We start from the raw sequence: 23565 nt of genomic DNA, 5'->3' as shown, positions 1-23565 counted from the left end.
GAACAATACAATAAATAATAATGTTTCCCATAATGCAAATTCGTCTGACTCACATTCGCAAACTGCCCACGCTTCATGTATGAGTTGTCGCGAAATTTATTTTTACCACCGCTCACAATGAGATGCAGAAAAAAAGGACCGTAAATTATTCGTCATCAAAATAATATAAATGTTCCATTCCGGCGAAATGACGACATGTTTCATTCACTCCTCCTCACTTGTCATTACAGGGATATTTTTGTTGTGCCATAAATATTGCGAATTTTATTAACTTTCAGTACAAAACGTATAATTTTATCTCTTGCCAAAACATTGTTGAATTTATGTGAATCTCATCTGTTTTGCTCTCGAGCACTTTTATTTTTACGAATTTGAAATTGTTGAAGAAGAAATTTGGAACCCTTGCTTTGAGATCTGACCACTAATGTGTATTTTCCTTATTTTTTCCATGTTTGGATAATGAATGAAGAATTAATATATATTCTATCTACAAATAAAAGTCGAATTTTGTTTCATTCCTTCCAAAATAAAACGCAGACAATTACGACAAAGCCGATAGAGGTTTATTTTTTCATTGATTAAAATACAAAAGACAACCAAAATTTACATTTCAGACTAATTGCTACTCGGCCTGTAATATGGAGGGTTAAAATGCTACAAATTACCACCTGCACCGGGATGTAAGAGACATCAAAGTTTACAACAAGGAGCCGAGTTTTGAATGAAAAAATTCTCAGCGCATCCTTCTATAATACTGATGATCTACTGAAAAACGGATGAGAAGCCTTCGAGTTTTACGCATCTCACTAATTAAATGGAATTAGTTTGTTTTCAAAACTACACACGGAACTTCACATCTCGAATAAAACACGGTTTTGTGACAACTACGGGTTTGGAACCCGACTGATTTAAGTAATTAGTTCCAAGTCAAGAAGCAAACCGACACAAATGCTTAAGACAAATCAGCATAGAAGTAGGAAAATAAATAATATTAAAAAATTACTTTGTTCTTTGTCTCACGACACCAGAAACAAAACGTTTCGCTTTTTTATCACCACAAAATCAAAGAACTCAAAATTCGCTCTGGAATGTTCAAAGTTTCTGCCCTTACTGGGGCGGCGGTTGGTAGCCTTGGAACCTGGTCTGGTCGTAGTACTGCCCCTGGGGAGGCGCGCCGGCCGGAGGCGGCTGCTGGGGGCCTCCGGGAGGCGCTCGGCTGTACTGCTGAGGAGGATAACCTGCTGGCGGAGGACCCTGCGGCGGGTAGCCCTGGGGTGGTTGACCGTACTGCTGGTACTGACCAGGGCCTCCCTGAGGAGGGCCGTAGCCTCCGGGGGCGCCTTGCGATGGTGGGGCGTACGTCTGGCCTGCTGGAGGCGGCGCGTAGGGGGCGGTGCCGGCTGCCTGCGACGATGGAGGCTGATTCGGCGGACCTTGCTGCGGAGGCCCTGGAGGCGGTCCATTGCTGGGGGGTGGATAGTTCTGACCTGGAATAATGGAACAAATTTTTTTAAGAGGATAATTCAGGACTGAAAAATTAGCACCCCTATAAGCAGCCAGAAATTAACATAATTATACATAAAGGCCCCAATAATGCGATTATAATTATGTGAAATTCAATTCAAAAAGAGTAAATTATTAAGCTTTCTTTTTTTTTAAATTACTACAGATCATTAGAAAATTTTCATCCTCATATTATTGCTTCAATGATATATTTAATTTTCTCCATCCTTACTGACTTTGGGGCATAAAAATAGTTTGAGTGAGGAAAAGCAGGGTTTTATAAGCTCCGTAAAAAAGAGCATGTCGGACCTGGGATGTAACCTTGACCTTGCATGCACAGCTGCTTTTCAGTGGCAGCCGATCATCCCTTAACTAAATATCAACACAAACATAAAAAAACAAATAGCACTCGTTGTCTATAGTAAAACATAAAGTAAACAAACCTTGATAATTAAAACTCAATGGTGCAAAAAATCAATTTCAAATTACTCCAAATTAGTGCCAGTTAAAAAGCAAAAAAACCGGTGCTGAAGTTTTGGAAATTAAAATAATTACCACAATTTAATTAATCATTCACTATTTTAGTTTCCTAGAATGAAATTTCGAATAAAAATGAGGTGAATTGGTAGCCGAGGAAAATATTTCTCACCTGGCTGCTGAGGCGGTTGGTTGTATCCTGCTGCGTTTGCGTTCGGAGGGTACGGTGGGTACTGTCCTTGAGGGTACTGACCCTGTTGGTATCCGTATCCAGGCTGGCCTTGGTAGCCTTGGTAGTTGTGATAAGGACTAGCCTGGCCACCGTAAGGAGGGTACGGCTGCCCCTGAGGTGGTGGCCCTTGCTGATAGGGTGCGGGACTGCCAGGTGGCTGATTGCCGGGCGGCCCTGCCTGCGAAGGGGGCGGACCCTGACCCTGAGGAGGATATCCAGGACCTTGCGAAGTAGTTGGTGGGTAGGGCTGCTGTTGCGGAGGCGGAGCTTGCTGTTGCCCTGGCGGACCCTGGGGTGGGGGAGGATATTGGCCTGTGGGAGGGGTGTTGGACGACGGAGGGGTCTGCGATGGATTCTGCTCGTAACGAGGCTGGCCAGGTCCACCGTAGGGAGAACCTGCGCCAGGATACGGAGCTCCACCCTGAGTTGGAGGCGGTGGACCGTACGACGATGGAGGAGGTCCTCCCTGGTAGTTCTGCGGTCCCGGCGGACCCTGCGATGAAGGAGGTGCACCAGACGGAGGGTAATTTTGGGGTGGTCCTTGTGGGGGTTGTTGCTGGGGGGTTGGTGGCTGCTGCGGAGGAGCCTGGGATTGCTGAGGCGGCTGTTGCGACTGCTGCTGCTGCTGTTGTTGTTGTTGTTGGGGTGGAGGCGGCGCCTGATTCTGCTGCGGTGGAGTTCCAACCGGACCTGACGGCTGAGGCGTCGAAGGTTGACCTTGGGTGGGCGGCCCGGAGTGCTGAGAGGGTGGCTGGGGTGGTGGTGCCTGCGAGGACGAGGGCATTTGATTGTGCGGGGGCGGCCCCTGAGAGTGAGGGGGCTGAGAGGGAGGCATTTGCTGCTGCTGCGGAGGTGGCGGGTAGTTGCTCGGGGGTGCTTGCTGGTTGGGAGGATAGTTCTGCAAAATTACAATTTTTGTTTCAAATATTTATTTATAAAAACACATTTCTAAATTTTAATCTTCAGTTCTTACTCTGATTTTAAGTGGTTCAAAATAATCCAAACTAATTAAATAATGAATAAGTAAAATGTAGAAATTGACAAAAATGATTTACCTGTGCTCCAGGTTGAGGGCCATACTGGCTTCCATATGGCTGATGGGGAGGTTGAGGGGGATATCCCTGAGGACCAGGTCTGTATGGCTGCCCTGCTCCAGGTCCTATAAAATAAATTTATAAAATATTTTAAAATTTCAAAATGATTCAAATAAATAATATTTCTTTAAATATTAAGTTTTTCTAATATGTATAAAAAAATTAAGATCTTTGTTTCAATTTCAAACCACTCTTTCATTATTTTGATGCCCGCACCGTAAACCCAATCAAAAGGCTAAAAAAATATAAATTTTGCCCCGATTATCATTAAATGCAGATTTCAACATATAAAGTTTCAGCATCAAACAATTATTACGTGGTTGAGGCTGGTTTGGAGGCATTGGTTGCTGCTGAGGTGGCGGTGGACCTCTGTATCCTCCCTGCTGTGGTGCAGGAGGCCCTTGTTGGGGATTTTGACCTTGAGGTCCATGAGGAGGAGGGCCTTGCTGCGGACCGTTGTAACCGACATTCATTTCAGGAGGACCACCTTGCTGCTGATTTGAAGGTGGCGCTTGTCCTGTTGCTTGCATAGTTCCAGGCGCCTGCACAAAAAACAAATAATGAAATCAGTGTTAAAAAAAACTAGTTTTACGGTTATTATTTGTATTCTTACGGGTAAAAGTGTGTGTATGTTCTGATTTGAGTCTGCCATCGATGCCAAGTAGACAAGGTTACGGTGCAAAACTTGCTGGTATCTGCAGAAATAAAAATATAACGAGTCAAACCCTGCAGAGGAAATAATTATGAAAATTAAAAAATAACTTACTGCATGCATTCCTGCCCTTTGCCCTTGTTTTGGTACTCTTGGATTGTCTGGATCAAATGGCTGTTCTCGTCCAGCATCTGAAAGAATACTCAACTCATAAGCTTCAAAGGAACAAGACATGATTTCGGTGTTTTTACAGACCTTTTGAATTTGCTGGGTACTCGGCTGCGGCCGGCCTCGCGAAACGAAAGCGACTGACATTTTGCTGATTTGGTTCGGAGCCCAAAATATAAGAGCTCAGTACGAAAAAGAACGCTCTGGGAACGTTCGAGTCACAAAAAATTTGGGTGCAGAGTCAGAAATTTCTCGAAATACGTAAAACTTTTGGTCCGGTAGACCCTTTGGCGAGTTGTCTGGCTTGTCTGCTCTGCAGTGTGCGGTGCGTACTACGGACTGCGTCTACCGAAAAGCGACGTTGCCATTTTAATAGTATTTACATTTTGTTCAGCTGCCGTTTGAATACATTCTAAAAAGTTTCTGAAGACATAAAATTCAATTAAAAATAAAATCATTAGAAATAAATAAAATAAATTTATGCAGATATCTTGCTGACTTTTACTTTTCAACATTAATCACTGACCGAAGCCGATCGATGATCGATATTGGCAGCGCTGCAAATGGGAGGGGACGCTAGAAAAATAGTCGAAGTGATCACGTGACCATCTTCAGCTGAGGCAAATGGCGTCAGCGAGAAGGGACTCTATTTTTTTGTCTCTCAAAATTCATGAATGAATCACGTAAAAACTGAATCTCATCCTATGAAATCACGTTCAAAAGCTGCAGGTATGTTCGGTGCACGCAACTGGCCATCGTTTGTAGCCGCGATGCGGCGCCCAGGGCGCAATTCGCGGTTGGCGATTTCACGTGCATTGGCGTTCAATGACAACAGAGTCTATTTAGTAGCGCATTAAACCGACGGCTGTCTTAATTCTCGCGCCAGACGCCGAATTTCGTCTATTTTTAACGCTGGGATGCATTTTCAGCCGGTGTCACTCGCCGTTTTGGCCGGAAAGCGCCTGTAAATGGAAATGCCAAACTGAAATTTTGCAGCTGCCCACTTTGACAATTCATAATAACACCGTTTTTCCTTCCAGAGACATGAACGAAGTCAAGCCCGAAAAGCACGGGCCCGTCGGCGAGCCTCATTGGGAGGCGGCACCAATGGTGCCTGGACTGCCCATGGGTGCGCCGCCCCCGATGCACCATATGCATCAGATGCCGCCGCCACCGACGCACCTGATGCACCCTGGTGTGATGCCGCCCGGACACCCTGGACACTTGCCTATGATGGAACATAACATGCCGCACACGCCGACAGGACTTGTCGCACCGTGTCCCATAAGACCGACTCCAATGTTACCATCAACAGAGCCCATTCCAATGATACCAGGACATGTTCCAGGGGTGAGTTAATTATGAAATCGCTATTCTGCAATTTAAATGAAAATCTTATTATATTTTAAAATAAAAAGCATGAATTAAACTAGAACTTATAATTCATGCATTTGTTGTCATCAACTTTTGTTGCAACTAATTTTTATTTCAATAAAATAAAATAAAATATCTTTTTAAGGACGGAAGTGTGCCACCCCCTGGAGAACCAATTCTTGCACCTCTGACCCCAGAGCTGATGAACATTGGTTGGCGCCAATGCTGGAGTAAAAGGGAGAATCGACCTTACTTTTGGAACAAAGTGACCAACGAGTCACTTTGGGAGACGCCTGTGCTCAAGTCACCTCACCCTCAGCAAAGATTTGACCCCGTCACTGACCCCTTGGGGATCCAATGTGGAACAAAGCGACGAGCCTCTGACGAAACAATTCCACAGGCAAAGAGGATTATCTTGGCGTGCGTTTCCAATTTTCATTTTTTTTTTTTAATTATTGAATAAGAAAATTAAATCTTAATATTTTCCCTCAGTGGTCCTTGGGACTTGGAAGTGAGCACAAATGTAATTATTTTGGAGCGGTCATTGTCCGAGTTGCCTCAACCTCACCCAGAGACTGAAGCGATGAGGGCGAATTTTGTGGCCAAGCTTAGGCAAAGCTATCAGGATCTCTGCCATTCACGTGAAGGTAAGACATTTTGAATAATATCAAGTTTTATTTTAATGCTACGACAGAAATCATTTAAGTTCTAAAGTACAAAATTGCGATTGAAATCAATCATAATTATATGGTATTCCTTGAATTAAATTATAGCGATTGATGCTCCTCGGGAATCATTCAACCGGTGGCTCATGGAGAGGAAAACAGTTGACACTGGCACCGACACTCTGCTGCCAAGCAGATGCGCACCAGAAATATCTCCAGCCATGTTTGCAGCCATCATGGATGACATCCCCATACGTCTGGTCAAACCTAAATTTACTGGTGACGCGCGTAAGCAGTTGTCAAAGTATGCTGAGGCAGCCAAGAAAATGATTGAGTCAAGGTACTTGCGCTTGCCCCAAATTAATCATTCTGGAATCACCTAAATATATTATCTCGCTTTCAGAACGGTCTCACCAGAAAGTAGGAAAATTGTGAAATGGAATGTCGAGGAGACATTCAATTGGTTACGGAAGACAATAGGAGCCACTTACGATGATTTTCAAGAGCGACTTGCACACTTGAAAGCTCAGTGCCAACCCCACTTGGCTGAAGCTGTCAAACGGTCGGTGGAAGGAATTTGTCTCAAAATTTATGCCCTCTCTTGTGACTACGCTCGCAAGGTTCGAGAAAAAAATGAAGAATTGCTGAAAGCCAACAACGTGCAGGGTATAATTGATTAGCGCAGAGTAAATTTTTTTCCCTAATTTGAACATACATTCCTCAGTATCTGAGGTGCCACCACTGCCACCTGCCCATTTGCGGAGGAAGGTTTGGTGTTATCCTGTTCAGCTGGCCAGTCCTGGTGCAAGACTGCCTGCAATTGAGTACCTGCCTGATAGAGGAGAACAAGCTGTGCTGAGATGGAAGGGCGATGGTGTTCCAATCAACATCATGCACCTTCAAAAATTGGTAAAAGAGAAATCTCGAAGTACGGAAATTTACTAAGACACTTTTAATTTTAGGAGCAACTTTACAAGCATAGCTGCTTTGACGACAAAAAGTATGAAATGTTCCTTGCTCGAGTGTGGTGTTTGCTGAAGAGATACTCGTCCTTCATGGGCGAGACCCTGCCTGGAGGTGGAGGTGCAAACTCCAGTCACTCTTCATTGCCAACGTCAGTCTTCGAGTGTCTCTACAACTGCTTTGGCGTCACTTTTGAATGCTTTGCGTCACCCATGAATTGCTACTTCAGGCAGTACTGTTCACCATTTGCAGACACAGATGGTTTCTTTGGCTCAAGAGGGTGAGTTTTCTTAACATCAGCTCTTTTATGTCTTGAAACACAAAAATTATCAAATCCAGACCCTTCCTCGAGTTTTGGCCAGTGAGCGGATCATTCGAAGTGAACGCTCCAGCTTGTGAAGAACTTCTCCTTGCCTCTTTGGCCCACATCGAAAGACTCTTGGCTGGCTCGCCTGAGCCTCTCTCCTTTATAGTCTCTCTTCCTGAAAGGAGGGAGGTGAGTGCCCCTGCAGGACCTGACGCCCAAGCACCAGCGCCAACCTCTGCTCTTGAGGCTCTGAACAAGTCTAGGTTCGGTCGGCGCCAAATCGTGGTGCCAGCTTTTGAGCACGAAGCCATCCACGGCTTGCAGCATTGCATTTCAAGGTAATAAGTTCTTTATATTTTTAATTTTGCATAAAATAATTTATTTGTGTTTGGTGCAGGAGCGAGTCCATAATCAAAAGCTCGCACGCTCTTGTCCTCGTGTGGCTGCAGAATGATTCTGGATTTCATAAATGGGGACCCACCGAGGAGAGGGTCGAGCAGCTTTTGGAGGCGTTCCGACCTGGGAGGAATACTGACCGAGAAAGAAAGGTTGTTGATCTATATAAAATTGCAATCTTATCTTCCTGTGAATCAGATTTAATAAACAAAACAAAGATGCTTTGTATTGAAACACTAAACTATTCAAAAAATTTAGGAGCTTCTATCACCGACTCGGCCAGGCTTGGGCGGCACCCATCACCACAGTGTTCCAATGACACCAACCCTTCCTGTGCCTGTTGTTCCGGCACCTGTGCTCCCTCCTGTTGTTGCAGAGCACCCCCTCAGCAACGGACAGGCAGTGACACCAGAAGCAAAGTGATCCTCTGAGGTTTTTTTGTTTTTAGTTTCGTCATAATGACAAAGTTCTTCTCTTTAAAAAACTAGTTGATTATACATTATTCTATTTATTGTATATTACCTTCCATTTGGAATTAATTTTAATGTAAAGGATGAAATGTTTATGAATGAAAGGATGTGAATTATTCAGTTATGAAAAATGTTTAGTCTGTCGACAATATCGATGAAATGAAACGATTTAGCGGTACAAATTATTTAACTTGTCTGGGTTGTTTAATGCGCCAGAGAAAACAGATTTTGGTTTATTTTGTACCTTTCTAGATAAAAACTTGTCCATAAAAAAGATGGAAAATAACACCCTAACCTAATATATTCAGTGTATGTTACTAAGTTGTTAAATTGTTGCATTTTATTTAATTTATCGGACTATCCACGTAAAAAAAGATTTCTACATTTTATTTTGTTGCTTGGAAAGCACATTTACATGTAAGGTAGATTTCTACGTTTCAAGATTTATTCATCTCTCACAAAAAACTAATGTTTTAAAATCTTTTATTTCCTGCTAAGAGCACTAGGTGTGCAAAATTCACCCAAACAAACAGCTGCTTCCTGTGTATCTGTTTGTGAAACATCCAAGAGGTATTGAATGTTAATAAATGAAGAAAAAAAGCACACTAATTTGTTCATATTTGATTTGTAAACTTACACTTTAATTGAGGATTCCAAGGTACAGAATGGGGAGGGGGGGGGGCACTTGATGTGAAAAAGTAAATTAATTTATACAAAGAAAAAGAAAATTAAACAACAGAGCAGCACCTTAAAACTATGTGTACAAACAAAAAAGTCTGCAATCAATTCAGTCACCAAGTACCATTCATTCTTTCACTTTCCGTCGATTCAATACTTTGTGGTGGGAACAAGGGCCTGTGTGGCCAGCAAAAGCATCTTCATGGGGCGAACGACCTTGTCATTAGGGTGCATGGTGATAAAGGAGTTGAGCTGCTTTTGCAAAGAGCTCACAATGTTGGGCACATACTGCTTTGTGCCAGCGCTGTCAGGGACCAAATTCACAACCGCCTCCTCCAAATAGCTGAAAAACAATTATTTTAAATATTGTACATTTTGAAAAAGAAAAAATGCCGTATTTTTTAGAAAATGTGCAAATTTGATTTTTAAAACCCTCACCTGACTTTCAAGCTAGTGTTTGTTGTGAGGTCGGCTGAGAGTTGCTGAATGAGAGAGAGTAGCACAGGCTGCTGCAGGGGGCATGGCTGCATGCTGAACACCTGCTGGGGATTGACGCGTTCGCACAGTTTGACCAGCAGTTGCAGATCTGAGGCTGAGAGTGCTTGCTGGAAGGCACTATTCAACTGGCCCTGCTGCACCAGGTTGAGGATAGAAGCCAGTTGAGCCTGAGGATCAATCCTCGACTGCGGAGTCTCTGGGCGGGAGTGGATGTTGGAGGAATGTTCACGCAGGGTTCTAGTCACAGAGTCGTTGACAGCATCTCTTGTTGCTCTAATGACTGATTCTTGAAGGCTAAAAAAAAATTATGAAGTTTTTTCAATTTGAACAAATAAAATTTAATCCCTTGGTGGCAACTTTTGAAAGATATTTATGTTTACTTTTTCCACAATCAAGACAAGGAAAAAAATTAAGCTTTCTAATAATAAATATTTGCAACAAATATTTACTTCAAGGTGATGTTGGACAAGGCTGTGTGCAGCTCAGTTCGCACCATGGCAGCAGTGGCGTCATGACCGATTCTCACAGAATCACTCAAGGCAGCAAGCTGAGAGTTCGTCTCTCGGGTTTTCTCTTGATGCCGCAGACGCTGTTTTTCCAGCTGGGCTTCCACAGCAGCCAAGTCTGTGTTGATTAAACATTAAGTTTCCATATTATTTCTCAAGTTTACTATTACGTTCAGAAGTTCCACGAGAGAATGCTTCGTTTAGCTGAGAGAATAATGTCTTGCAAGTTTTCTCAAACGAAGGCACAACTGTGGCTAGGAGGACTTCTTTGAAACAGGACGCCATGCTCATTTGAAGAGAGGCCGCAAGAGAGGCTGACAAATTGTCTTGAAGTTGCTATGAACAATTAAATTTATGCATACAAACTCATCGAAATAACTTTTACACCCACTTTGTTGTGTACAAGTCTAGAAATGTTCTCATTGAGAGTCTTGTCAGCTGCTTGCATCTTTTGGGAGATATCTGTCTGGACCAATCCCTTGATCAGATCCATGTTGCTGATCACACCTTTGGAAATTCATAAAAATATTGACAATCACAACAAAATTATACATCGTACTTGGCATAATCATCTTCTGGATCTCAGTTTCAAACACCTTCTGCATTTTGGTGTACACATGGACATCGACAGACTTGGCCAAAGAAATGCTCATGGAACTCTCCATGTCAGACAGCTTCTGCTTGATTTGACTTTCAATGGCCTGCGACTGCCGACTGAGCTGTCTCGAGAGTGCCTTTTCTAGAGCAACCGTAGCTGCATTTTCAAGAACATCCTTCCTTGGCACCGTCCTCAGCACTTGAGTTTGCAAATCCTTGATTTGCACCTGCTGCTCCTCTATAATGGTGGTCAAAGCCTGGACGCATCGTGACAGGGAACGCAACTCTTCAAGCACTTCCTTGTTCTGCTCGACGGCTTGCTCAGGCACTGTTGGCACTACAGGAATATCCGGAATATCTCTGTTTGGACACAAATGTTGAAATAAACCACAAAAATGCGAGGGGACAGAAAAATTTAACACATACATATCATTTATGTTGGGCACGTCATCAGTAATGTCCTGCAAAGCAGGAGGCATGTCAGGTATGGGAGGTATTTGAGGCCACGAATAACTTGATTTGTCAGACTCCAGTTCCTCCTTAGGCTCAACATTGCTAAAATTTTAATTAAGAGTCAGTCAGAATCCATACTTAATTAGATTTAATATTTTTTCTTATTTATTACTCACATTTCTTCAATAGTGATGTCCTGCTGCTCCTCTTTAGCCTCAAAGAAGTCATCACTGAGACTTCCTGCAAAATCAATCAATAAAATCCATGTAAAAAATATATTATATTATAGCTTTTTTGACGTGGTGTTAGTTATTCAACACAGCACAACCAACTTGTTTGCAAAATAGTAGAATAAAGAAAGAAAATAACAATTTAAACCCAAGCAACATTTGAACATAAAAATGAAAAGGTTTTAAATACTTAAAAAACCTAATTTAGGCCATAATTTTGAAAGAATCGTCTAAGCAGATTTATCAATTGTATTTTAAGAAAAAAAAAAAAAGAAACGAATTGGAATGCACAATTTTTACGATAAATATAGTAATGGATATTCATCATACCCGTACCGTCCTTGTCTTGGGACAATATTTGCTGGACCTCTCGACTTGGGCTGCTTCCACCACTGGCCATTCCTCCGTCTCTGACACGAATGATCAAAGATTCATCTGCATTCAAATTTTGCTCTTCTGCTGACTGAGAGATTTGAGTCAATTGCTACAAAGAATTAATTAATAAAGCTTCATTAAGATGAAAAAATTAATAAATACAGTAAGTATGGCAGAGACGTCCGGAGCTGATGGAATGGGAGTTGATTCCAACTTTTTGTTACTGCCTGTGCTGATAGTTGAAGCCACAGACGGATTTTCTTCCTGCCTTGTTTGTGGAGACGTGAAAGCTTCAGGGGTCATCAAGTTCAGGTTACCAGAACTCAGATTGTTTCCAGAACTGGCATTCAAAGCGTCTACTAAAGATGTGTTCACCGGAGTGGACAAGCTTTCCGAACCAACTACTATTGTGTCCTGACAACTGTTGTCAGCAATTTCATCAGGGAAATCTGCCAAATTTGTTAAAAATTAAATTACATTCCGCTGCGCTTCAACTTAGCAAACCTAAGGTTTCATGGGATATGGTGGGAGGTTCAGCAATTGGCTCAAAAGCAAGCTGGCACTCTTGCAGCGACTTTGGTCCGACAATGTACATTTTTAATACTACACATGTTGCTGCTCTTGAAGAATCATCTTCGTCGTCGTCATCATCATCATCTGAGAAAATAAAATTATTTCCTATGCACAAAATAACTGATCGGTAAAAAATACCATGGCTCGAGTGAATGTCAGTTCGTCCAAGCAGTCTGAACCTGGCTTTAATTCCAGCCTCAACAATGGCAAAACTAATGGCAGGGTGGTGCAAATTGAAACCCGAGACCAGAGAAACGTGGGCGGGACTGTTGTCCATTTGCATTTGCAGAACATAGAGCATCTAAATAGTTCAAATTAATAAGTGTTCAAAATGATAATCACAGCAGTTTCTTACTCGGCTATTGATGTCCGAGAGCACTAAGTATTTTGAAGACAAATCAATGGCTGCTTTCAAGACCAGCTTATTGGCCGATGCCAAACCGCGATTTGGGCCAGGTTCAAATTTGATTGTCTGGAGACAGGCCCAGGTTTCACATGCCCATAGTTTGATTTCAGTGTTGTCTTTGGCCCCTGTCAGAGCCCATTTCCAAAATTGTATTCTAATTGAAAGAAAATAGAATTATTAATTGATTTTAGTACAAAGTATTTTAGCAGAGAAAGTTATCTCAGAACTTACTCAGGAGAGTGCTCCTGGTGGTTGTCTAGGAAGAGGAGTGTGGTCAGTGGCTGGTCATTGTGTGGTGTCCACGAGTGCAGGCAGCGAGGTGCTGCTTTGTTGTGCATGTAAACCTTTGAAACATGAATTTTAAAGAAAGCAGTTAGCTTTGTAGGAGACTTTCAAAGTTAAAAAAACACCAACCTGGAAAAAGCTAACAAGGCCACCTGCTGTTGCAATAGCAATTGCCGAGCCGTCAGGACTGAAGGCAGCATCGGTAATAGTGTGATCAAATTCAGGAACTCTCAAGACACCTTCCGTGATGTCCTCTGGCTTGTGCGGCCCTGCACCCATGCTGGCGTGTACAATGGGCACGCACCACATTTCAGCCTTCTGGCCACTTGTCAATACTAGCAACTCGGCCACCTCTTTGTCAACTGTTCCGTCTGGAATGTACGGACACCACACAACTCGATGGACAATGTTGGCAGACAAGCTACAGTTTTTCTCCACATGAAGTACTAGTTGACACCTTTGAATTTAAGTTCGTTAAATGAGTCTTTAATTTTAGAAAAGAAAAATTGTTAAGCACAACAAAATGCTCACTTTAGCTCCGAGGTACCCTCCTCGATGGAATGAACAAAAAGAGAGCCCTGAGGGTCCACACACGCCAGAATAACCTCTTCCCTGATGTGAGAAAAAGCCAAATCCTGGACCATTCCTTTGAGGCCTCTGATCAAGGCCCTCTTTCCAGAATTCTCACTGACGACTCTGATCACTCCATTATTTGCTCCAGCGTCACCTTTCACAGCTTAAATAAAAGAATGATTATTTTCAAATTAATTTTTCTTCGGTTTTTTGTACTTTTCAATCCATAGGCAAAGTAGCGGCCACGGCAGTGGACGGCAATGAGTTGTCCAGTGTAGTAGCGTGACTCCCAGTTGAAGTCGACGATGTTCTTGTAAGTCAGCTTGGAGGAGCCGGACGTGTGGAATCCCTGTCCGCAAACAACCTTGACGTCTGTGCAGCAAAGTTCATGGCTTTCAGCCGCTTCTCCGATGAATTTCCTTGGAAAATGAAAAGCATGCGGTGTTATGAAAGACAAAAACAACTGTTGAGGGGTTGCTCTTTCAATGGCAAACAAACGAAACTTACACATTCTGAGTGCAGTTCATCAGCTTCTTTTCCTTGCTCGCCGGCGACACACTGACGCCGAGAAAGTCCTCTTTGTCCCTGAAAATTTTCAACCGTGAGTGACGCTATTTGCAAAACAGGCAGTCGAAAATCTCGAGTGCGGCTGTCACGCCTTTGAAGTGATCTGCACGACGGTCGAAATTTCGTCGGTGTTAAGGGATAAACTCAAATAGAGAAAACTTCCTCGCATGCAAAATTTCACGACCTTCCGAGCAAAAGTTTCAAAATTTTGATATTCTCCGTAATTGCAGAGAAATCTTACCCCATAGCAATCGAAATTAGGCCGCTAATCAAACTTGGGACCTGGGCGAGACAGCAGAGCAGGCAGAAGTCAAGACATGCATGCACCAAACATGCACCAGCGCCATCTCCTGACACAACTATTCAGTGGCGCGAAATGGAAGGAAAATCGCCGATTTTGTTTATTCGTGTAATTCTCGTATGTATTTGTATTTTCTTTTTATTAATTAATTTTTACTGATTTATTCAATTCAGATTTCAGATGTAATAAAGCGAAATAAAGTTGCAGAACGTGTAGAAAACCAAATATAGTTTTTTGTTGTAATAGAATGGCGAGTTATGGTGTACAACGCACTTCATAAAAATTAATCATTTTGTTTTACAACTTCATAGACCAGGTCTTTATTTTATTGGAACTCCAGTCAATATAAAGACTCACTCCAGAGTGAAATTAAGGTCCTCAATGTCTTCTTATTAAGGGTAAATCACCACAACGCTAGTGCTTGACCAATTCGCTCCACCAACTAAATGTGGTGTAACTGGATCTTAATAAATGTATTGCTCACTTTTTGGGCAGAAAGTACAGCACAAAAGCACAATAATTTGCTTGTAAGGTAAGATTTAACATTTATTTACAAAACAGTAATCAAATTAAGCTGGAGTGCGACAGTGCGATAAGCTTATGATTGAGAAAATCTATGGTTTGCAGTCCTCGTGAAAAGCTTCAAGTGTTCGGAAGTCTCTCCAAGTTGGTGGCATGCCAAGTAAGAGGTGATTTCCACATCTACGACAGCTGTCAGTGAAGAGAGTCATAAGACTGTGGAACCAAGTCTAGAAAAATTTACATTAATTTCAATTAAAAACTTTGCTTCGACAATTTTATATTTTGTAACTCACCATGAAAGAACGAACAGCCAAATCTGGATGGATTGGTGAGTAAAAATGCAGCATCGCGGCATTGGCATTGTCTGTGATTTTACGGAAAACTTGATATCGAGATTCAGTCCAAAGGTCAAGATGGCCATTTTCACTGACAAAATCCTCGTTGTACCCCTTAACAAGCACCCATTCAATCATCAGACCTTTGAAAGCAACCACGGCCTTCAGACTTCTTCCGAGGGTGATCTACAGTGAGAGATTTTAGTTTACATCAAATTATATATTTTCTAATCATACTTGAAGAATTGCATTTGTGGCGTACGGCCTAGTTACAGTCAGGGTCATGTCCGAAAAGAGTCTGTCCACCGATGCAATCACATTATCCACCGTCCTTAAATTGAATATCAAATTAAATCTAGAAAAAACTTAAAAAGATAATTCTTACTGAGGAGGTACATTGTGGCTACTGGGGGTGTATCTCCTTCGTTTAGCATTGCCTGCAGCATTCACGTAAGTTCTTTTCATCACATTCTGCTGCAGATACGACACTGTCAAGTTGGAGCAGTCGTGCAGCTGGAAAAATTTATTTTCAAATTCAAATTACTTCATTGATATGTTTCAATACTTTGTCAGTCCATTTGTAACTTTCAACCAATTCACTGTAAAGGGCTTGGCGATCTTGAGTGGTTTCCTGGGCCAAAAGGGCAGTGTTCCCCAAATTGTACAGTCCTTCAGGGGCCGGAGCCAAACACGAGCATGTTTGATCCACTCTCCTGATAATTTAAATATCAATTAATATTTGCTTATTATTCAAGTAAATATTTATTTTGCCTCATGTGCGAGTTGACTTCGGAGATGAGGTCCTGCAGCTCCAAAATAAATTTCGTCTCCTTGTTGTCCTCTCCATGGTCTGACCGTACGCCCTGGCTCAGGGTCACAAAAAAGTTTCCCACGCTCGACCTGAGCGTCTTGACCGCTTTCAGGGCTTCGTTCAGCGCATCAAGTTGTAGATCCATGGCGAAAATGAGTAAAAATTAAGACAATTTTACGTTTTTCGTCCTCTTTGTTTTTTAGCCGCAAAACCAAGCGCAACGCAAAAGAGTAAAACAAAACACGCCCCTCTACCCAAAGTACTGCAGCGCCATCACTTCCACTCGTTAGAATTAAGCCGTAGACTCTTGCGGCCAGGTTCAGAACTAGGGGGCAGTAACTCGCGCCAAATGTGGATGTAAACAACGAGATTGGGTCATGTCGGCTGGATTTTCTTCTTTGCCATCTTCACTTTCATTTTCTGATTACATTCTTCACCTTCTGATTAATTTCTGCTTGCAGACGTGTTAATTGTAACTGAGGTAATTTAATGCGTTCCTTCAAACATTCAAGCAACCTGTGCGCTCTTATGTTTTGCAAGAAATTAACTTCGGTCTTTCTTCCATTTCAGTCCAGCTCAAAAAAATCGCGTGATTTAAATTCCACGCGATGGCTGATGATGACGATGTTGACATATACGGTGGTCTTCCAGACTTCAATTTTGATAAAAAGCTTCAAGACGTATGTATCTAACAAATTATCCCGCATTTTTGTGTGCATAATAATACCTTCATTTAATTATACTTACTCATTATTTATATAACGCGTAACATGATACCATTTTTCTCCATTACACAATCATGATTGTCAACAATCTTGAAACTGAATTGCTCTTATTTTTACAGTTGGAGTTGCAAAATGGCAATTTGAGGAAGAGAGCCAAAGAGCTCGAATGCAAAGTACAATCATTGGAAAGCACCAACCATAAGCTTTCCAAACAGGTGAAGTCCTTGCACAGGAACATTTCAGTACTTTATGCCACAGCCCTTGCTGAAATTGAGCATAAAAATAAGATGCTGGCAGACCTTCAACGAGAGTAATTTTGTTAAAATTTTATAAAAAAAAATTGCTAAAATTAAAATATTTCTTAGGAGAGACTCGATCCTGTTCAGAAGATCTGCTAAGACAGCAGATCACCAGCCTAACCCAGCTTACACAGATGAGCCAGTGCCAAAATTAGAAGAAGCTGTTGCTGCTCCAGTTAAATCCAGAAAAACAAAAGCGCCGGAAAAGGAACGAGAAGTTGAGAAAAAGAAAGATGATGAAAAAGAGACAAAACGCCCATCGCGTACTGCGCCAACTGCAGAGAGAAGGCATTCAAAGCAAAAGTCAATTCCAGGTGAAGTAAAGCTAAGGAAAGAAGAGAATACGGAGACAAAAAAATCAAACATTCCTAATACAACGAGGAATCAAAGAGACGGAAATGTACCTGAGGAGACCCCAGCAGAAAGACACTCTGATACATCAACAGAATCAGGCTCATCATCCTTAAAGGAGAATTTGAAAGAGTCAAAAATTCAGAGAGCGGAACGACTCCACAGAGAAAAAATTGAGCGGGAGGGAGATAACCCATTGGCAGTGGCCAATGACATCAGACGATTGTCTCCGAGAACTAAACAAGTTTCCAATCATGATCACGGCACCTCCGACACAGAAGGATCAAATGTCAGTGATCTGATTAGCTCTTTGCTTGAGTCGGAAAAAGAGAGAATCAAGGTCAAATCTATCAAGAAGAGGAAAAATAAGACTGTGAAAGTAGTGTGTCCCAAGGACAATCCAGACACGCCTGGAAAATTTTTGATCGAAGGAGATGCCGAAACTGCAACACCCAAAGAATTGGGAAATAAAACTGAAGACAAATCACTTTCACCAGAATTTTGTCACCCTCCCGAGACGCCAGGGAAATACCTGAATTGCCAAATCCCTGCTCAACTAGAAAATTCTCCAACGAAAAGAGCACAGAAGGAGCTGGACAGTGCTGTTTTTAGTATTCTTCCCACCCCATTGAAAATGATGACTCACCACCCTCTTCTTTTGAGCCCCTTGCAAAACACCCCTGTCAGCACAAGACCTTTGCAACAGACCAAAACTCCTGAAAAAGAGAAAGTACCAGAGGAACCAGTGATACCAGCTCAGCAGTTGATTTCTCCGAACCAGTCATTGAACTCTTCCGTGACTTCAAGCACCTCGACGCAGCTCATGATTGACCTTTCTCGCACAGGAAACACCCCAAAAGTCAAGCCAGCAAATTATCCTTTCAAGCGAAAGAGGGTGTTAAAAATTAAATGCACCTCAGTCGGCAATTCAAGTACAGAAGACATCAAAGATGCCGAGCCTCCTGCAAAGAAAGTCTGCGCGGTAAAACAACCATCACCAAAATCTGCGCCAACTGTGGAAGAAAGTGTTACAACTCGGCAATTAACTATGCCAAAGAGACTGCCAATTAAATCCACAGCGCCTCCAGTGGAAGTTCAAAAGTCACCCATGAAAAAAATGAGTACCCCTCAGCATCAAATTCAAGCGCCACCAGCCTCTGTTCCCAGCACTGGACGCAAGTCCAACGACAGCGGCACCTCACAGGATTTTCACTTGCATTACACATCAGAATCGGAGATATCAAGGTCACCATCACCATTTGTGCCTCAAAATCGTCCGTCCGCAGTTGCTACGTCAACACCGCACCCAACCAAGAGCAAACTGAAACTTATCTCCAACTCTCATATTCTTACCCTGACGCCAAGGAGCAAGAAGAAGCAAAAGAAAAAGATTATAATGGCTGAAATGTTTGGTAGTTCTCCGGCCAGCGAGAGGGACTATCCTATGGACATGGAAGTTACTGATGATATGCGAAAGGACTTAGAGGGATCAACAAAGGGTGAAGATGGACAAGAGAAAAAGCGAATGACCGAAGAGGAGTGGTGGCACCGAGAAAAGAGCAGAAGGGAAACAGATGAGAGGCGCAGGAGGTCACCTGCAAGAATCAAGTATCGTCAATCACCAGACTATCAGAAAAGGTCACCATCACCACTAGAGAGGCTGAGAAAACGAACGCCCGAGGATCGAGACAGGAGAAGGTCACCTGAGAGGGAGGGAAGACGGTCTCCTGATCGAGATCGGAGAATTTTTGTTGATCGAGAAAGACGACTCTCGCCTGAAGACAGGGAAGTGAGAATGTCATCTTATGAACGAGAAAGGAGGAGATCCCCTGAAGAGAGGAAATGGGCACCTGAGATGAGGAAAAAACAGGTAGAAGAAAGAAAGAGGTCACCTGAACTGAGAAGGAGATCACCTGAGGGTAGGAAGAGGTCGCCAGAAGAAAGAAAGAGGTCGCCAGATGTGAGGAGAAGATCTCCTGAATTAAGGAGGAGATCACCAGAGATAAGGAGAAGGTCGCCTGAAGCAAGGAGAAGGTCGCCTGAAGCAAGGAGGAGGTCACCTGAAGCAAGGAGGAGGTCACCTGAAGCAAGGAGGAGGTCACCCGAGTATAGAAGAAAGTCTCCTGAATTGAGGAAAAGATCACCAGAAGAGAAGAGGAGGAGGTCCCCAGGGGATGTCGAAAGGAGAAAATATGCTGAGGAAAGAAGGAAGTCGCCTGAGTTTAGAGATAAGAGAAAGCCCATCGATGATCGAGACAGGAGACAACCGAGGTAAAATATCTCACAGAAATTTAAAAATTTTAACTTCTTGAATATGAAAAGGGCTGAGACATTTTATGCCCAAATACAATATCTTGATTTAACTTTTTTTCTTTTTTTATCCATTTTACAGAAGGAGCCGATCAGTAGAACGCTCGTCTTATTCTTCATCTAGTCGGAAGTCTCCAGGACCCTCGTATAGCAAAAAAAGGTCTCCAGATCTTTCAACCTCGAGAAGATCTCCCTCGCCATATGAGAGACGAGATCAAAGAGATTTCTCCGTGTCCCCAGCTCGAGAGGAAAGCCGCAGAAAAAAGAAATCTCTATCGCCTCCATCGAAGTTAAATGGTAGTTATCGGAACGAGAGTGACAAACGTTATGAATATCGAAGTCAAGGAAGAGAACATTCTCCTAAGCGCCAACGTTGTGAAGAAAAGAGACTAAATAGGTAAGATCTGGAAAATAATCATAAACAATTATTTAAATATTAATTATTATTTTTTTTTTTAAAGAAATTATTTTGTGTGACTATTCAATCAAATGGTTTCATCGATGAATTTATCTATTTTGTTGTAGGTCTCGGAGATCAGAAAGTGAAGACAGCTACGGAAAGCATAGCATCCGATCACTAGAGCACAGAAGTGATAGAGAAGTCAGGGACATAATATCGCGTAAGGACAGCCCAATAGTGAGCAAAGGAAAGAGTGACCTGCGCCAAGTGATCGAAAAATCAAGATCCAGAGTAGAACGCAGTGCAAAAACCAAAAGCTCAGCTCATCACCCTGACCTGGACGAAGCTTCAGAGGAGGGAGAACTTGACGACTCTGACTAATCATCATCAGCTCCAGCTTCCCGCCAAAGATACACCTATTTTATTACTTATTGTTAAGGCATTACAGAAGATGATTCTATTGAAGATAATTTCAAATTTGGCGCCATTTTTATCAATACTCTCTTCCTCTACGCTTGTTGCGGCTTGTGGGTGTGAAGTGAGGCAACAGTCTGTCAAGTCCAAAGTCGGTGTTTGCTTGATACCTCTAAGGAAGAGATAATCAAATTCGACCACAGCCCTTCAATGAGTGCGCCCAAGCGATACTTTCCTAACAACCTGCCCATAGGGGAAGATTGCGTCTTGAGCAAGAGTGTCCTGAAATGTAGTGTCATTGAGAAATACGAAACGATTGTCCAAAAACAACAGGCCGACCCACAGGATGCTGAGGGTGGTCTCTACGTGGGGATTGCCGGGATCGGCTATCTCTGTTATCACTTGAGCAAGTCACCGATATTCCAGGACAGCAAGGGTGCTCTTCAGAGCAAAGCCAAGGAGTACCTTGAAGCTGCTCTTGAGGCTGGTCGTCACAAGAAGGGCAATTCCAGGGATGACACTGCATTTATATTGGGCAACGCTGGACTGTATGCAATTTGTGCTGCGGTTTTTAACGGTACTTATTAATTTTTAAATTATTGTTTTTCATAAAGCAGTCATAAATCAGCTCATTTGTATATTTTATATTTTTAATAAAGAATAATATATTCCTCTCGGCCCTCTCGCTAAATAAATTTGTAAGAATAAACATGACAAGATTTATTGAAATCAATTTTAACCCAAAATCTAAAAGTTTAAAATATAATATTATATTTTGTAAATTGAAATCATCTTAGTAACCTAATATTAATGAAAATGTAAAGATAAATAAAAAAAATCAAGGATATTAAAAAAAAAAAACAATAGTAAGCTAATGTACTGCAATTGAACTGCTTCGAACAAATATAATACTGAATAAAATAATGCAATTCTTTTTTTAGATGATGGCTTTTTGCGTGACTATGCCAAGGGATTGTCCAACTGCTTGAAAACTAACTTCATTTCATGTGGCAGTGACGAACTCTTTGTCGGAAGAGCCGGCTACGTGATGGGCATCCTATGGCTTCGGAAAACTCTTCAACAACCAGTGATTGCAGACAAGGACCTAATGGCCATATGTACCGTAATCGTCGAGTCCGGCCGACAGTACGCACGGCATCACCGTAGCCCCTGTCCATTGATGTATGCTTACTACGGCACTGAGTACTTAGGCAAGATTATAATTACAATATTTTTTCAACTTATAATAAAAATGTGATTTAGGTGCAGCCCATGGTTTGTGTGCAATTCTGCAAGCCCTTTTGAGTGTGCCAAGTTTCATTAGTAGCAGTGACCCTTCAGTCGAAAAAGACATCCGGACCAGCGTGGACTACCTGCTGTCCCTGCAGACACCATCAGGGAATTTTCCAAGCGACCTTTCGGAAATTGGTCGTGGAGCTCGACCTGAAGCCGAGGAGCTTGTGCATTGGTGCCACGGAGCCCCTGGTATAAAAAAGAATTACCAACAGTTAAGATTTTTATCTAAAAGACTTGTTTGGTCGTCAGGTATCGTCTACTTGATGGCAAAAGCATACTTGGTCTGGAGTGACGAGAAATATCTGCAGGCGGCTGTCAAGTGTGCTGAATGTACTTGGAACAAGGGTCTGCTGCGCAAAGGACCTGGTTTGTCCATTGAAATTAAATTTTATTTTTGATCATTATTTTTCCTCTGCAGGAATTTGCCATGGAGTTGCCGGCAGTGGTTACGTCTTTCTGCTCTTGTTCCGTTTGACAGGAGAGCAGCACTACCTGCAGAGAGCCCACGCTTTTGCCCAGTTCATCGATTCTGAGGAGTTTAAGCCCCTTTTGCTGAAACCAGACAGCCCTTACAGCTTGTATGAAGGGCTTGCAGGAACTTGCTGTTTTCTTGATGATCTCGCTCACCCTGAATCAGCAGCATTCCCTTTCTCAGATGTTTTCTAACCTTTCAAACTTAAAATGACTTTTGCAAAACTATTTTAAACAGAAAAGACATTTGCAAAACTTGCCACTACAATATATGCCATTTTTTTAATAATAATTTAACCTAATCATCACATTCATGTTTCTTTGGTTGGTTGTTGACTATATTGTAAATAATTCTTGAGACTGACAGTTTCAGATCTTTTTTATCTTTGCGAGGAACAAATTTTCTTTTCATATATGAATAAAATATTCAAAATATTATACCGCAACTCGGATAGAGTATAAAAAAACAATTCTTTTATTTTAAACTAGATAAAACCCTAATACTAGTCCTAGACAAAGTGAGCCAGACTGCTACGGATATTGCACCGGGTTGGCCTGTCGGCCAACTGAGGATCCCTTCAAGTGGGTAAAGCCAGCCTTCCGGAATGATGAGTACAGGGTCAAACTTGAAGTTCCACACCAAATAAATCAAGTAAATGCCCTGAATTAAAACAAAGAGTCAAAGAATCAAATCAATTGCCTAAGCAGAAACTCACCAAGACAGCATTCACAATCTGCGTATAAATTGCTTTGTTCTTAGTGGCGTTCAGGGACCGAGCATTGGCTAAGTATTTGAACAGACATAATTAAATTATAATAATTTTGTAATATATTCCATGCCGGCAGTTTTTAATTCTTCTTGAGTCTTAATTATTTTTCTTTGCAGTTTTGCGTGCTTGGCAAACTCGTCCATCATAGATATTCCTGCCAAATCGGTTTTTAATGTCCTTAGTTCTGATATCAGTTCTTTTTCTCTGCTTGATTTGCTCTGCTTTAAATCAATGACCTGTAAAACAATTTTTATAAGGATTTTTTTGATTGCATGTTCAAAGAATTACCCAATTTACGATTGCTGGCAAAAAAGCGCTGCAAAAACTGAAGATTATGAGTTTTACGACTAAAGAGATATTTTCCAGATTTTCCATATTATTATCAATCTAAAACTGTATTTACAGCTCAATCGTAGCTAAAACTATGCTAATTAGAATTAATTTCACTGCAGCAAGTCAACAAGAACAAGGCATAACAAGCAGCTTTCTGTTGCATGCAGTTTTCTTTGTTGTTGTTG

The 23565-nt window shown here is 42.0% G+C and overlaps 7 protein-coding genes across 12 annotated transcripts; 3 read left to right on the top strand and 4 right to left on the bottom strand.

Annotated features, from left to right (window-relative positions):
- Window positions 1-545: 545 nt before the first annotated feature.
- On the bottom strand, window positions 546-4644 carry LOC132195061 (basic salivary proline-rich protein 2). Of its 2 annotated transcripts, XM_059616781.1 has the most exons (8): window positions 4214-4644; window positions 4073-4149; window positions 3920-4001; window positions 3623-3848; window positions 3268-3371; window positions 2153-3110; window positions 2059-2092; window positions 1389-1487 (listed from the first exon to the last, which is right to left on the bottom strand). In XM_059616781.1, the coding sequence occupies exons 1-7, from the start codon at window positions 4271-4273 to the stop codon at window positions 2085-2087; spliced, it is 1515 nt and encodes a 504-aa protein (XP_059472764.1). In that variant the 5' UTR covers window positions 4274-4644; the 3' UTR covers window positions 1389-1487; window positions 2059-2084. The 2 variants fall into 2 exon arrangements, with proteins under 2 accessions (XP_059472763.1, XP_059472764.1); XM_059616780.1 differs by lacking the exon at window positions 2059-2092 and having other exon boundaries at window positions 546-1487; window positions 4214-4638.
- Window positions 4645-4726: 82 nt separating this feature from the next.
- Window positions 4727-8904, top strand: LOC132195234 (mRNA (2'-O-methyladenosine-N(6)-)-methyltransferase). Of its 2 annotated transcripts, none has more exons than XM_059617090.1 (11): window positions 4727-4855; window positions 5167-5476; window positions 5646-5920; window positions 5993-6147; window positions 6274-6505; window positions 6569-6831; window positions 6890-7074; window positions 7128-7408; window positions 7468-7773; window positions 7833-7983; window positions 8090-8904. In XM_059617090.1, exons 2-11 carry the CDS (start codon window positions 5171-5173, stop codon window positions 8252-8254), a joined length of 2319 nt encoding a protein of 772 aa, XP_059473073.1. In that variant the 5' UTR covers window positions 4727-4855; window positions 5167-5170; the 3' UTR covers window positions 8255-8904. The 2 variants fall into 2 exon arrangements, with proteins under 2 accessions (XP_059473073.1, XP_059473072.1); XM_059617089.1 differs by lacking the exon at window positions 4727-4855 and adding an exon at window positions 4894-5090.
- A 6-nt stretch (window positions 8905-8910) lies between these two features.
- Window positions 8911-14363, bottom strand: LOC132195233 (enhancer of mRNA-decapping protein 4). 4 transcript variants are annotated; one of them, XM_059617083.1, is made up of 19 exons: window positions 14284-14363; window positions 13983-14060; window positions 13692-13894; window positions 13434-13638; window positions 13032-13359; window positions 12849-12970; window positions 12567-12771; window positions 12350-12512; window positions 12143-12295; window positions 11801-12087; window positions 11594-11747; window positions 11210-11273; window positions 11007-11135; window positions 10543-10940; window positions 10375-10490; window positions 10154-10319; window positions 9927-10101; window positions 9418-9771; window positions 8911-9322 (listed from the first exon to the last, which is right to left on the bottom strand). In XM_059617083.1, exons 1-19 carry the CDS (start codon window positions 14286-14288, stop codon window positions 9130-9132), a joined length of 3498 nt encoding a protein of 1165 aa, XP_059473066.1. In that variant the 5' UTR covers window positions 14289-14363; the 3' UTR covers window positions 8911-9129. The 4 variants fall into 4 exon arrangements, with proteins under 4 accessions (XP_059473066.1, XP_059473068.1, XP_059473067.1 ...); XM_059617085.1 differs by having other exon boundaries at window positions 11600-11747; XM_059617084.1 differs by having other exon boundaries at window positions 12353-12512.
- A 500-nt stretch (window positions 14364-14863) lies between these two features.
- On the bottom strand, window positions 14864-16244 carry LOC132195516 (mediator of RNA polymerase II transcription subunit 27). Its single transcript, XM_059617561.1, has 6 exons — window positions 15972-16244; window positions 15766-15913; window positions 15586-15713; window positions 15438-15531; window positions 15159-15386; window positions 14864-15092 (listed from the first exon to the last, which is right to left on the bottom strand). The coding sequence occupies exons 1-6, from the start codon at window positions 16154-16156 to the stop codon at window positions 14958-14960; spliced, it is 918 nt and encodes a 305-aa protein (XP_059473544.1). The 5' UTR covers window positions 16157-16244; the 3' UTR covers window positions 14864-14957.
- An 87-nt stretch (window positions 16245-16331) lies between these two features.
- Window positions 16332-20478, top strand: LOC132195514 (serine/arginine repetitive matrix protein 2-like). Its single transcript, XM_059617559.1, has 6 exons — window positions 16332-16492; window positions 16582-16691; window positions 16856-17046; window positions 17102-19657; window positions 19779-20093; window positions 20222-20478. The coding sequence occupies exons 2-6, from the start codon at window positions 16620-16622 to the stop codon at window positions 20475-20477; spliced, it is 3390 nt and encodes a 1129-aa protein (XP_059473542.1). The 5' UTR covers window positions 16332-16492; window positions 16582-16619; the 3' UTR covers window position 20478.
- A 240-nt stretch (window positions 20479-20718) lies between these two features.
- LOC132195515 (lanC-like protein 3 homolog) lies at window positions 20719-22736 on the top strand. The gene is made up of 5 exons (XM_059617560.1): window positions 20719-21087; window positions 21452-21721; window positions 21774-21995; window positions 22056-22172; window positions 22225-22736. The coding sequence occupies exons 1-5, from the start codon at window positions 20721-20723 to the stop codon at window positions 22470-22472; spliced, it is 1224 nt and encodes a 407-aa protein (XP_059473543.1). The 5' UTR covers window positions 20719-20720; the 3' UTR covers window positions 22473-22736.
- LOC132195517 (guided entry of tail-anchored proteins factor 1-like) lies at window positions 22730-23563 on the bottom strand. The gene is made up of 4 exons (XM_059617562.1): window positions 23336-23563; window positions 23118-23283; window positions 22994-23061; window positions 22730-22938 (listed from the first exon to the last, which is right to left on the bottom strand). The coding sequence occupies exons 1-4, from the start codon at window positions 23420-23422 to the stop codon at window positions 22753-22755; spliced, it is 507 nt and encodes a 168-aa protein (XP_059473545.1). The 5' UTR covers window positions 23423-23563; the 3' UTR covers window positions 22730-22752.
- Between the last annotated feature and the right edge of the window lie 2 nt (window positions 23564-23565).

The sequence above is a fragment of the Neocloeon triangulifer genome, unplaced genomic scaffold (assembly GCF_031216515.1).
Source record: "Neocloeon triangulifer isolate White Clay Creek 2 clone unplaced genomic scaffold, ASM3121651v1 ptg000009l, whole genome shotgun sequence".
Taxonomy (NCBI): Eukaryota; Metazoa; Arthropoda; class Insecta; order Ephemeroptera; family Baetidae; genus Neocloeon; species Neocloeon triangulifer.
Note: the sequence above shows the minus strand (reverse complement) of the source record. Positions and strands in the feature narration are given on the sequence as shown.

Bases quoted from the DNA above. Each gene is read 5' to 3' on its own strand.
- LOC132195061 (XM_059616780.1), bottom strand. From the start codon at position 4,273: ATGTCAGTCGCTTTCGTTTCGCGAGGCCGGCCGCAGCCGAGTACCCAG. The intron at 4,002-4,072 runs GTAAGTTATTTT...TTATTTCTGCAG, and splicing joins AAAGGGCAGGAATGCATGCA to ATACCAGCAAGTTTTGCACC. The intron at 1,488-2,152 runs GTGAGAAATATT...CCATTATTCCAG, and splicing joins CCAACCGCCTCAGCAGCCAG to GTCAGAACTATCCACCCCCC.
- LOC132195234 (XM_059617089.1), top strand. From the start codon at position 5,044: ATGCATTTTCAGCCGGTGTCACTCGCCGTTTTGGCCGGAAAGCGCCT. The intron at 5,921-5,992 runs GTGCGTTTCCAA...ATTTTCCCTCAG, and splicing joins GCAAAGAGGATTATCTTGGC to TGGTCCTTGGGACTTGGAAG. The intron at 6,506-6,568 runs GTACTTGCGCTT...TCTCGCTTTCAG, and splicing joins AAGAAAATGATTGAGTCAAG to AACGGTCTCACCAGAAAGTA.
- LOC132195233 (XM_059617083.1), bottom strand. The intron at 13,895-13,982 runs GTAAGTTTCGTT...TCATTTTCCAAG, and splicing joins ATGAACTGCACTCAGAATGT to GAAATTCATCGGAGAAGCGG. The intron at 12,772-12,848 runs GTAAGTTCTGAG...TCTTTCAATTAG, and splicing joins CACCAGGAGCACTCTCCTGA to AATACAATTTTGGAAATGGG.
- LOC132195516 (XM_059617561.1), bottom strand. From the start codon at position 16,156: ATGGATCTACAACTTGATGCGCTGAACGAAGCCCTGAAAGCGGTCAAG. The intron at 15,532-15,585 runs GTAAGAATTATC...ATTCAATTTAAG, and splicing joins AGCCACAATGTACCTCCTCA to GACGGTGGATAATGTGATTG. The intron at 15,093-15,158 runs GTGAGTTACAAA...AAATTTTTCTAG, and splicing joins TGGCTGTTCGTTCTTTCATG to ACTTGGTTCCACAGTCTTAT.
- LOC132195514 (XM_059617559.1), top strand. From the start codon at position 16,620: ATGGCTGATGATGACGATGTTGACATATACGGTGGTCTTCCAGACTTC. The intron at 17,047-17,101 runs GTAATTTTGTTA...AATATTTCTTAG, and splicing joins CTGGCAGACCTTCAACGAGA to GAGAGACTCGATCCTGTTCA. The intron at 19,658-19,778 runs GTAAAATATCTC...TCCATTTTACAG, and splicing joins CGAGACAGGAGACAACCGAG to AAGGAGCCGATCAGTAGAAC.
- LOC132195515 (XM_059617560.1), top strand. From the start codon at position 20,721: ATGAGTGCGCCCAAGCGATACTTTCCTAACAACCTGCCCATAGGGGAA. The intron at 21,996-22,055 runs GTATAAAAAAGA...TTTGGTCGTCAG, and splicing joins TTGGTGCCACGGAGCCCCTG to GTATCGTCTACTTGATGGCA. The intron at 22,173-22,224 runs GTTTGTCCATTG...TTTCCTCTGCAG, and splicing joins TCTGCTGCGCAAAGGACCTG to GAATTTGCCATGGAGTTGCC.
- LOC132195517 (XM_059617562.1), bottom strand. From the start codon at position 23,422: ATGGAAAATCTGGAAAATATCTCTTTAGTCGTAAAACTCATAATCTTC. The intron at 23,284-23,335 runs GTAATTCTTTGA...ATTGTTTTACAG, and splicing joins TGCCAGCAATCGTAAATTGG to GTCATTGATTTAAAGCAGAG. The intron at 23,062-23,117 runs GCATGGAATATA...TCAAATACTTAG, and splicing joins AGAAGAATTAAAAACTGCCG to CCAATGCTCGGTCCCTGAAC.